The 12,500-nt window shown below is 41.1% G+C and overlaps 1 protein-coding gene across 3 annotated transcripts in view; it reads left to right on the top strand.

Annotated features, from left to right (window-relative positions):
* Nucleotides 1-12,500, top strand: part of LOC138038939 (leucine-rich repeat serine/threonine-protein kinase 1-like) — a 46,133-nt gene that overhangs the window by 21,894 nt on the left and 11,739 nt on the right. For all 3 annotated transcript variants that reach the window (XM_068885032.1, XM_068885029.1, XM_068885031.1), the window contains exons 14-21: nt 664-807; nt 1,981-2,238; nt 3,150-3,285; nt 4,847-5,282; nt 5,994-6,186; nt 7,598-7,825; nt 10,478-10,702; nt 11,819-11,991. In XM_068885032.1, coding sequence (XP_068741133.1) covers nt 664-807; nt 1,981-2,238; nt 3,150-3,285; nt 4,847-5,282; nt 5,994-6,186; nt 7,598-7,825; nt 10,478-10,702; nt 11,819-11,991 — 1,793 coding nt within the window. The remainder of the gene's footprint in view (nt 1-663; nt 808-1,980; nt 2,239-3,149; nt 3,286-4,846; nt 5,283-5,993; nt 6,187-7,597; nt 7,826-10,477; nt 10,703-11,818; nt 11,992-12,500) is intronic.

The following is a 12,500-nucleotide window of genomic DNA, read 5'->3' as shown; positions in this document are numbered from 1 at the left end:
TATCCCACAACCGCGTGCGGCCTTAGGTGTTGTTTCCAAACTTCCAGCAGTATTTCCATTGCCAAAACTCAACAGATCATTCCGTGTCTACCACATTTCCTGTTACTGAATGAACATTCAAGTAGAACCGACGAGATCTAACCTCGCCTCTACCATGTTGAATTCAATGTTAAGGCCGCGCGCGGTTGTAGGATACGGTGTTAAAAATTTTCTCCCCAGTCCTCCGAATTACGTCACCAGATCACCTGGCGTGTGTTGGATTCCCGCTCAAGCCTGTATTTTTGTAGGCTTCCTTACAACTTCAGCTTTAGTTGCTCTCATGACTGCGTTGATCTTTCTCATAGAGAAAAGTTAAAAAGCCATAGTTGCAACATATGACTTTCATGTACATTCTCGATCTTTAATGAGATACATGTAATTATTTTTTAAAATGATTTGGAAAAGTTGGGAACGTGTGTGGCCGAAAGAATGAGCAGAGCAGTGATTTCGTTCCAATCACTGATAACCGATAAGTAATCGATTCAGCTGTCGATTGATCCTCTGGTAAACGATGGATGGACGGAGTGAACTACTGACCGACAGACGATGTATTGTTGGATGGAATGACGAATAAGCTACATTTTTGCTTGTATTAATTAATGTCATTTTCTTTCAACCGTTTAGTATCTTCAGCTAATGGAACGTTTCGAAATCGCTCTGTCTTTAAACGATAAAGAGCTGTTGATTCCTTCCATGTTGCCAAAAGAGAAACCCGGAATGCAACTTCATCAGCTGCAGAAGATGATCAGGAAAACGTCCGACGAAAAGGTACGAACCATATCCCACTGCGGTTTATCATGACCAATGAACAAAAGTTGTAAAAGCAAAAGTTAAAGTCAATGAACAAAGTTGCTCAGTTGGTAAAGAACCGAACTTGCCATACAGGAATAGCCTAAATCGCGACAAGCAATAATGGACTTTATGAAGAAATATACAAATTTGAAGTGCGGGCTATGCACGAAAGAGAGAAATGATCTGGACAATTTAAGCAATTGTCTCTGAAAAATTCAGGTGGCTCCAGCCATGACTTCTGCGATTGCGTTGCAATGTTCTAGCAACTGACCTATGAAGTCACGTGTTCCCGTGAAAGGTCGGTTAAAAAACATGGCGCCTTGGTCACGTAAGTAGATACGTTCAGAATAGAACCTGAGCTATGGTTTGGAATTCGTGAAAGTATATTCCAAGTCCCATTACTGACAATGTGGTCCCCTCCCCCCCTCCCTCTTCCCCATCCTTCATCATTTCCTTCAGTCAGATTTAACACCCGGCGAAACTGCAACATTATTAGCCAACAGTCGTTGGGTGGTGATGTTGCAATCACGGCGTAAGGTACCAGCAATGCTGACCAATAAAATGTTAAACACGAATATTGAAACAATTACAGAATCTGTGTTCTATTTGTTCTGGCTCAGTGAACTTCTCTTTCGCTGTTACCAACATTTGTCTCCTCGTTTGAAGCAACAGCTGGGTAAAGAGTGACTTAAGGACGGTGCGGTCTGCCTACTAATTCAAAGGTATTTTTGCGCGGTTTACTGAATATGCGGGAAAGGCAGATCTTAACAAGTGTTATTGAAGTCCAAAAAGAATATTGGGGGTCACCACGCATTTTTCGAAGGTAATTAATCAGCAATATTTGTAAAAAGCTTTAAAATACAAAGCAATGTATGGCATTCTTTTCCAAATTGAAGCTTAATTATCTCTGAAAAAAGCATGATTACCCCCAATTTCTCTTTTGGATAACAAGAGGACTTGCCAAGTTCTGTTTTCTCCGCATAGTTGTGAACCGCACAAAAATATTTCTGCATTAATAAGCACCGCCGATATGAAATCCGAGTATCTCGAGATGCGCAGAACGTATGCGCAATAACAATTGTAGGCACCGTCCTTAAACTGATTTTACCAGGCCTTCTCATGCTTTGCTCTTTGTTTTCGTCAAAATAGACGAAATCAGGGACTACTCGAAGTGCTACTCATCCTGAGGATTGGAGAGGTGTCACCACAGTTCGCCGGAATTATCAGATGGCCTACATACCAAGCGGCTTTTGGAGTCGGCTTATAACCCGGCTTATAGTCTCTGTACAAAGGTGGCGTACAATTGAGCAGATTAAAGAGGAGTGTTACTCCTTGGTTTACTGGCGTGAGGGGATCGGTGTCGTTTATGAAGGAGGTCACTTCCAAGTAGAATCCTACCAGGAATTGGTAAAGTAAAGCATTCAGTTAATAATGGGCATGCGTCTTTGTGTTAAACAGAATCAAACGTTAACATGACCGAGGCCGCATTTGCAAACACTAACAAGGCATTGGAATACTTGAGATATGAGTTCTGTGGGTTCACGTGGATCCCCTTCCAACGTTGAAACCCCCCCCCCCCCCCCCCCGACATTTGGGGTTGTACTAGGCAAGATTTGAACGGGCTGGGAGAGTTGGAAAAGTGTTGTTGACTATTTGAGCCGGGAGACATGATCATCAATATTATCTGAATCCCATAAGGTTTGAAACGTGTAACGGCCCCTTGTGTTCTGGGAAACAAGCTTCTGAATATTCAATTTGCTAAGTACCATATTTGGAACAACAAGAGCGAGGGGTTTCCAAATATGGTACTTAGCACTGAAACATTCAACCAATCAGGTCGCACTGAATATTCGGAAGCTGTGAACGCGCGTTACACGTTTCAACCCTTATGGGTTTCTGATATTATTGAATTGAACTTTAACCGAATGGGAGCATGTTGATTGTCATTTGTCGCGGCACTGTACGGGCTTCTCTCAATAAGTTTGCCCTTTATGTGATAAAAGTGAAATCGCAATGTGTCCTCGTGCAATTAAGGATTAATTTCACTTGTATTTTCAAAGTTTTCCAATTGCCCTCGTCGCGAAAACTTTGAAAATACGCGTGAAATTGATCCTTATTTTTCCCCTGGCCTATGCGATTACATATCAGTACTATGTGAGCTTAACCCGCATGAAACTCCCTTTTGGTGACAATGGCCAGCAGTCGCAGTACTGCTGTGCAATCAAAAACGTATTCGGGGTGATTATGGAACGAGGGGGACAGCGCAACTAGTGAAGGCAGTGAAAAAGGCTAACTCGGTCTTCGTGTTTTTCTGTAAGGTTCCCTTAAATCAAAAGGCTACTTTCCAAGAAATCAGTGGTATTGCCATCACGGTGTGGTCAGAACAACACGACTTTGCTGCTGTAGGATTTATTGTGGATCAGATTGATGCTTTGATCACAGAATGGTATCCAGGTAAGTACTAAAAGACAAGAAGAAGCCATTTTCCTGTCGCCTTGAACCTCTGTAGACAAGTCCACATACTTCATTGTGACATAATATTATTGGGGCTCGACCAAACGATTTGGAAATGGCCTACCATGTTATCGACTGAACGTCGTGCCCTGCATAAGACTCACGGAATCATGGGTGCTGAATAAAGTTCTCGTCATAGGTTCGAGGTGTCATTTTTTCAAAACGTTCTTATTTCGTCAGTATTTATGCTATGAGAGTCAAATTAACATGATCGTTTTGATGCTCCCGTTAAATGTAGCTTAAGCTACAAGAGATTCTAAATTTTCTCTATCTTTTTTATCGATCGATTTTGAGGTAAATTTTCAGCTAAACAGCTTAAACCTCTATTTAGAATAGGGGTACCTAACATTCAAACGAAAGAATCATTGTTGGAGCATTAAATAATATCATTCTCCGGCATAGCGTGAATGTTGACGAAATCAGAACGGTTTTAAAAATGACACCGAGAACCTATGAGGAGACCGAAACGGTAATTTTTGCTCCAAGACAAGTTTTTGTAAGCTAATTTGCACAATGAGAAAAGAATAATTTAAAAAACCTACATTTATGAATAGTGTCCATACTAAGTGCGGGTTGCTTTGACCAATTTCCACGGGAAACATTCATGGTTTTCTAATGGGTATGTTGGACAGACCCTGGTAAACATGCAATTCCTATCTGTTTATCAGCCCTTCCCAGATCTACAGTAGGAGTATGTTTTCATGACTATACTGACATTTGATTGTTGTGAACGTTTTAGTTTTGAAGTAGGATACCGTTATTCTCAATTACTAGTTACCGTGTGTCAGGAATCCATGACTGGGAGCATACAACTTGATTGTATTTGTGTAACCTTTCCAGCTAATCACAAGTCTTGCATGAGAAGTTAGTACTCGTGGAATTGAGATTGGTCACTCGTGCAAGCCATATTCTTTTTTGAAGAACTCGTCTAAAAAGCTTGATCTGTCAATTATGCCGTTACATCCAGGTGATCTGGTGATGTAATTTGGAGGACTGGGAAGAAACAATTTAACGCCGTATCCCACAACCGTATACCACAATTTCCTGCAGTATTTCCATCGCCAAAACTCAACAGATCATTCCATGTCTCCCACATTTCCCGTTACTGAATGAACATTCACGTAGAACCGACGAGATCTAACCTCGCCTCTGCAATTTTGAATTCGAAAATAACATTCAAGGCCCCTCGCAGTTGTGGGATACGGCGTTGAAATTTTTCTTCCCAGTCCTCCGAATTACGTCACCAGATCCCCTGGATGGACTTAGTATTGAAGTTGTAGGCTCCTGGTTAGAAGTGGGCTCCTCCAGCACGTGTGGAGTGGTCTTCTGTGAAATAATGTTGCCCTCTTCTAAGCGCTCCTTTTATTTAACTCTTTCCATCTGAGTGACAACAGTAGATTGTAATATAACCCCAAACAATTTTAATCGTCACTGATAGGGAACCCCCTAGGGGTAAAAGGTTTAAAATACCTGCTTGTATTATTTTTTTTATCAATCAAAGGTCTGGATGAGACAGATATGTATGGTATGCCATTGGTGCGTCGCTTAATCCCATGTCCAATGTGCACGGGCTTGATGATGTCGCATCGTCCATCAATGAAGCGTTCTGTCTCCATGGAGTTTCCCGCCACTTTCCACGCACTGCACCCGCCACGACCTTACAACTTCACGCTGTCGACATGCGCAGCAACCGCTTTGGATTATTCTACAATGTCGTGTCCCTACCATCCTGATAAAGTTGTGCCATTTCGCTACCTAATCCCGGATCTTCTGATGGCCGATTTGCCGCGTCATTTTCTGTTAGACGAAAGTGAGTTCAAGTTTGAGGCGCTGGAGTCTCACAGGATTGGCGGGGGCGGCTCGGGCGAAGTTTACTGGGGACTGTATAGAGACGAAGCTGTGGCCATCAAAACGTTTCACTCCACCAAAGTCACGAAGTAATAATTTGATAAGTAATAGATACAAACACCATACAAATGTCATTAAGCCAAGCAGCTAAAATCAATTTTAACCATAAACTAGCAGGCGAATCGGTAGTGACAATTTTTTGGCTTCTTCAGGTTCACTTGATTGTTTTCATAGTAATGGTCTCGCAGATACAGCTACTAATATCGTTAAGCAATAGTAGCGTGGAAGTCCGGCTTCTAAAGGCTTTTGTAGCTTTTGTATTGTAAAGGCTATTGGAGCTTGTTCTCGCTTCTAAAAGTAAAGCGTTTTATACAACGTTTAAAGATTCGAAGCTGGTATGGCTGTATGTAGGGAAGAAACGCCTCCTAAATTGTTAATGCTCATGTTGACGAGCATCTGTTCCAAATTAATGGTTGTTTAGTCACATAACCAGCAGAAAATAATAGTTAAACTTTTCATCGAAGCTCTTTAGTGGTCCCTGCTGCTTTGTTGCTTCCGTTGTTTTTGTTCAGTGATTTTGTTGTTATAAATATTTAAATATAGGGCTTTGTTACCTTGATTTTCATTGCTCCTCTGGCGAAAGATTACGAATACATTCCATAGTTCATGAAATATGGATACAAGATGAAGTAATTGACAGTTAGTGCGTGTAACAAACGTTTGCGGAAAGTAGACGGTTTGAGCTGTTCACAAGATCGTTACTGCTTCTTTGTTTCTTTCTTTCTTTCTTTCATTCTTAGGTCAAGCTCTGATAGTGGATTCGGAGAAACTAAGGCCAAGACACTAGGACGTCCAGGCAAGCGCAGGATGCATTTCAGTGAAGGCTCGTGCATCCGCAGATCAGATGCTCCCCCAGTGTTCTTTGAGAATGACATGGAGGAGGAACTGGAAAAGACAAAAGTTGTTAAAGCATTCTGGGATTTAAGACAAGAGGTGAGAAGAGAGTTCAAGAGATTTTATGGGCTTGAGTAGTGTTAAACAAGGTCAAAGGAGAAAACACAAACGCATGCAACGAGGTAGATAAATATTATCACTAGGCCAGTTTTATCATAATATCTTAGTGATACTTAGGTAAGATATTTGTTTCGCACAACCCTTAAATTCTACAGGTGGTGGCGGTTTCTCTTCTTGACCGTGGAAGATATCCCCCATCACAGCTGTTCCAACTCCTCGAGCTCGTGCGACTTAATTAATTAAACGTAAGAAGGCACTGTTGAAATGACCTTTTTTTAACAATCTAATGATTCCACCTTGGACCTTCGTTAGCTTTCCGAACAAGCTGTCAACACTGTGTGGAGCTTTTTCGAACACAGAAGATAAAAATGCTATAACTTTTATCTCTTCACTCTTGATACCAACGCTCACACTGCAAAGAAATGGGTTACTTGATATGGTAAATGAACGAAATGACATATGAAATGAATCATATATTGAACTGCGGATATAAAATCAAGTGAAGCTATGATCCTCGCAGATATGAACGCAATTTTTAGCAATTGCGTGGAGAAGCCTGAAAAATTCAGGACTTGAACGGGTGAATTTTTTAGCCTTTTCTACGCAATTGCTAAAAATTGCGTTCATAACTGCGAGGATCATAGTTTCACATGATTGATATGGTAAACTGGCCACCGTATAGAACTTCGGAAGCTGACGTTTCGCGCGTTAGCCCTTCGACAGAGTTAACGCTCGAAACGCCACCTTTAGAAATTCTTTGCGGTGGTCAGTTTAGCAGCGGTGATCTAACCCGAAGGTCGTGGGCTCCATTCCCACCATGGTCAGAGTTTTTCTCTGTCCTTGAGTGGGCCCATTTCCATTAGTAGGGCTAACGCTCACGTGGTTCATATGGGGTAGAAACCTAGCACTTCAGATCACACTCTAATCAGTTAAATTTACTATAGAGCGGTTTTCAAATGAGTGTCGTAAAACCAAAACCAAAGTAATTACTTTGGCCAATCAAAAAGGATGGAGACAATCCGTTAAACCAATCAAAACTCGAAGTAATTACACGAAGCCGACACAAAGCGCGGGAAAATGTGCACGCGCGAGCCACGATTGGTTTTGGTTTCACTTCTGATTGGTTGAAAAAATGGCGCGAGAACTTTGAACCAATCACTGAGTGAAGTAATCATAAACCAAAGCAATTCGCTAATTACTTTCGACACTCAATTCAAAACCGCTCTATCAGCTCAGTTCATTAATCCATTTCTACGTTTCACTTTCTCACCGACTCTGCACAACAATATTTTTTTAGAAACTTAACCCCTTTATCCATCTCGTTCGACTGCGTTGATTATTCTGGCATAAAAAAAAACATGACTTGTTCTTTTTTTTTCGCGTGCTGAAGGTTGCCGTTCTGTGCCGCCTTAAACATCCCTGTGTGGTTCGTCTTGTCGGCGTGTCTCTACATCCTCTTTGTTTTGTGCTGGAATTGGCACCACACGGCAGCTTAGCAACCGTGATTGACGAGCTGTCGGTGAAGCGTGAGGAGCGAGCAAAACAACAGGATAGCAGTGCCTCTAACACCAGAGGCTGCCTTTTGGGGCGTGAGTTGTCCTACAAGATCGTGTTTCAGGTACTGTTATGATATCTAATTCATGTAAACAAAAGGCGGTGTTATTTAATTGACCTTGTGTCTTTCTAATAAACCTCGGCCAAATCCCAAGGAACCTAAAATATTCTAAATCAAGAGGCTACGGGTAGCCTACACTTTCTTCGAAGGAATTTTAGCCGATTGCCTTAAAAATTCACACTATTTCAGTAATTGTTTTTTATGTTACAATATCTTGTTCAATATCCAGTTCAATTCAGGTGAGAGTACAAAGGGAGAGTGGGACTGAATTTAATTCGGAATCTATATAACTGGTACGGTCTCTTTCTGTTCGCCTTTTTCTGTTAGGGTATAAAAGGAATCGATGTCAGTTGTCTTTTTTTCTTCCCTCTTTATCTCTCCTTATTACTGGGTTGCCAGTATGGCAAACCCAGTCGAGGTCTGCGTTTAGTTTGTTTGTTTTATTTTTTTTATTTATTTTTTTTTTTCCGTGTCGGTAAAAGTCTTGCCTGTCACTTCCTTGGTAAGTGGTGTCTTTGTGCATAGAGCCTTCTGCGCCTATTTTCTTAGGATCGAGAGGGTAGTGGAACTGCGTAGATTTCTGGTGGACACAGTAGAATCATTAACTTAGGCTGCAATGGCGTCGAAAGTCATGTAACGCGAATGGCGTTTTAGTGGATCCTTAAACAAAATATACCCTTATGGAGCTCAATAATGGAAAGTCAGTTGGATAAACTAGGCAGGAATCTCAAAAGCGATGAGTAATGGACTTCGACAACAATCTATCGCCCGTCGAGACGAAATCGAAGTGAGCTGTATTTACCTGAAGTACATGGTAATTTGACACGATTGAGTTTCTTGTCTTAACGCACGCAATGAAATAGGAAGAGGTTTTCGCCTTTAAGAGCAAATATGTTGTTTGTTTCAATAAATTTTTCGCTGGAAAAGGATTCTGTGGTATTTTCTGCCTTTGTGAATTATAATATCATGTTGTGTATTGAATTTTCGAGCTTAAGGTTGAAATGTGATATGGGAGAAGTTTTTTAGTATTGCTCTGTAAGCAGGAAGGGTTCACAGGCCTGTTGGAAGCGTGCTTGAGTTTCAACAAAATGAGCCCCAAAATCAGTGAAAAATTGTGACGCAGATGAATAATAAAGTAACTGCTATTTCCAAAATGATGGAATTACCTGCTGATAAATAACGTCGTACGCGTCTTGGAGAGTAAATTTTGACTTTGCATAAACAAGAGTTGGGCGATTGTGATCTTTGTTTTGACTTCGCTCATTTCATTGTCAAACTTTATAACACTTGACAGAAAAAGAAACTTACAAAAACCCGGTATCTTGCTATCATTTGACACAGATGCTTCCCTGTTTGCGAGTAAACATGCCGCGGTAACTTAATCACGGCGCCCGCTGAATTCCGGCCATGTCACTTTCGATTTTGCGATTTACTTGAACGTAGCAAAATTCTCCCAAAATGTTTGTCGCTGATCGTAACTTTTTATATTCTATATTCACATTTCAAAATTAATGTTGTTTTCATGTCGTAAATATTTTATTCTCGATCGACCGTCCCGGAAACTTCCTTCAGCTCTTTCTAAAAACTGTGTATGAATAGTTATTTGCTTTTTCATCAATATTTGTTTTGCATAAAGCAAGCTAACAAAATCTGTACCTTGCTGAGTTCGCATTTGTTAGCGTTAATAGTATTTTCGGTCAGATGCTTCTGTTTTTTATGAGGGGTTTATTGTTTTGGTCTCCCATCTTAACACTAACCCCGCTGAACAAGGATTAACTTCAGTGAAGTTTAGTATTACAAAGCTGTCAGATGCTCAGAGGGCACACTTGTGGTGAAAAGAAGTTGTGAAGGAACTTGAAAATTATCAACATGTCAGCCCAGAAGCCAATGTTTCTCGCTTCTCTTTTATTTGTTATTCTTCAGAGACTGGAATGCTGTATTTCAATACCACACAATTCAGTGCCTTCTGATTTTCTGTAACACGTACCACAGGCAACCCAGTGTATGCTTTATGGAAGCATCTCGTTTTTCTAGAAATGTAGGCCCGGAAGTGTCCAGAAACACTTGATGGTGAATCATTTCCCTATGGCTCAGTGTTTCAACTTTGGTTTCAACTTATGTTTTAACAATTATATTTTCTATTTAGGAGGATTGAATCTTCAAAACTGTACCACACACTTTTGTCGTGGTTTCCAAGTGAAACAAAAGTTATTATTGCTCAACAAAATGCACTTAATATTGACTTAATAGGATACCATTGCAACAGCAAAGCGATCTTAAAACACTCCACGTTTTGTCTTTACATACTTTGTATTAATAACAAGGTGTTAAGGTGAAACTCTTTGCCAAAATAATAATAAATTATCGGTAGCGGATCCAGAGCTGCCTTCAAAATTGGAAAATTTAATCTAATCTAGAGAGATTGTTAACACCTCCATTTATTTTACAGCTCCATTTGCGGGTTTAATCCTCCTTCTTTAGTGAACAATAATTTTGGGTAATGTTGATTTGTATGAAAAGAAGAATTTATTACCTTTCAGCACATTTCATTGCCGGACTCGTTTTGAAGCCGAGACTGAAGTATTGTCAACTCTGTTTGTGGGTTTCATCCTCCCTTTTTATTGAACAGTGTACTTTACGCCATCTTACCATTAGGTTGCCAGTGCAATATGGTATCTGCACGATTGTGATATCATTTACCGGGATCTGAAAGCTGACAACGTGTTGGTGTGGTCTCTTGATGACAACAGTCTATTGAACGTCAAACTTTCCGACTACGGTATCTCGTGTTTTGCCACCCCTCAGGGGGTTGCTGGAGAGGAGGGAACACCCGGGTACCAAGCACCGGAAATTCGAACCGGGGCTGGTTACGACGAAAAGGTCAGTAATCACTTAACATGTGGCGGTTTTGATCAACGGAGCTGCAGAAAGCTGATGCTCGCTACAATTTACTTATCGAGAGTAACGCTTAGGTCGTGTTCTATTGGGATCAACCGTTTTCAGTTGGTTGGGTTTTTTAGTGTTCTATTCGGAAAAAACCGTTTTCGGTTGGTTTCGTTGATCAACTTTTTCAACCGGCATCAAACTCGGTTGAAACGGTTGAAAAAGCATTGGCAGCGACCGCTGCCGTTTACGCGGGCCATTTAAAGTCGGTCGCAGGCTCCTGCGGTGTTGCTTTCCCTCAACTTGTCAACGCTGAGAAGTCTGGTAATAACTATTCCCAGGAGTTACCGCGTTTCAACCGAAAACGCTTGGAAAAGTGTTCCATTGGGAAACCTCAACCGCTTCAACCTAAATTTGGTTTTATCAACGGAGTTGATAATGTAAATCGGCCACCGTACAGAGATTCTAAAAGCTGACGTTTCGAACTTTAGCCCTTCGTCAGAGCGAATCCTAAGTTTTACACGACCTAAGTGTTACTTTCGATAAGTAATTTGTAGTGAAGCGCTTCAACCTAAACCGGTTGTGGTTGAAACTGTTTATCCCAGTAGAACACGACCTTATTCGCTCCAAAAAGACCCTGCTTGGCAGAGGTTGTCTTGATTTCTTTCTCTAGCGAGAAGGAAAGGAAACCTCCTCACGGAACTCCTCGATGTAGTCTAGAACTTTGGACGAGTAATTAAACTCTTAACCGGTTTTAAACTTGAAACTTGAATTTTAACGCCTGCCCAGTAGTGGAAGAGTAGAAGTGACGTTGTATTGACGTCACGACGCGCATGCTTGTCAGAACATCCTTTCCTTCTCGCTAGGGAGAGGAATCAAGGAAACCCGTGCCAAGCAGGGTACTCCAGCAAGTACTGCGCATGACTGATTCAAATTCAGTTCTAGCCGTCAACTATGTATATGACATCTGAATAGAATTTTACACAGCGCCAGCCCTGTCGTCCTTGTCTCCCAATGTAACTATTTTTGTCAACTCCTGCAAATAGGTTGTCAGAAATAGCATTTATTTCACGCATTTATTGACTCGTGTGGTGCTGATTCCATTCCCTGCAGGTGGATATTTTCTCCTTCGCCATTTTTGTGTTTGAGCTTCTCTCTGGCTGTCGCCCTTTTCGCGAATATCGTAATGTCGTGGATATCAAGAAGGCGATTCGGCGTGGAGTTCGACCCTCGCTTGAATCGTGCGACTTGGATATACAGCTACCACGACTGGAAGGTCTCATGAGGCAAGAGTTAATATTGCTTTATTTCGTAACCTCCTTGATGTTTTTAGGGTTTTTTTTTTTTTGTCCATCTACTTTCACATTCAAAGCTATTGGAAGTAATTATTTTAGTTCCAAAAGGCCAAATGATAAACCTACCTGAAAAAGAAGTGCTCAGCCTGCAATGAACGGAGAGAAAGAGAACGGAGAGAATCGGCACACGTACGCTTTTGCGAAAGCAGAGCCATTTTAGAAAGGTTGTCCACCCTTCCTGTAGCGTCAAGCCACAGAGGAAAGGATTAACCTATATCATCTTCTTCTTCTTCTTTACTTCCTTTGCGGGTATGCGCATCATTGATTTTGTTTTTTTTTCTTTATTGGTTACTTTCAACTCATATCGTCGACTCGGATTTTCCGGTTTTTGCCAACAACCTATTTTACAATTATACAGTTAGCTATCTTAACTCTTTATGTTTATTTGGGGAGTAAAGTTTCAAGGGCACCTTTAAGTCACTTGGAACCTGAAGCGGACA

The sequence above is a fragment of the Montipora capricornis genome, chromosome 2 (assembly GCF_036669925.1).
Source record: "Montipora capricornis isolate CH-2021 chromosome 2, ASM3666992v2, whole genome shotgun sequence".
Lineage (NCBI taxonomy): Eukaryota > Metazoa > Cnidaria > Anthozoa > Scleractinia > Acroporidae > Montipora > Montipora capricornis.
This window is presented reverse-complemented; position numbering and strand designations above follow the sequence as displayed.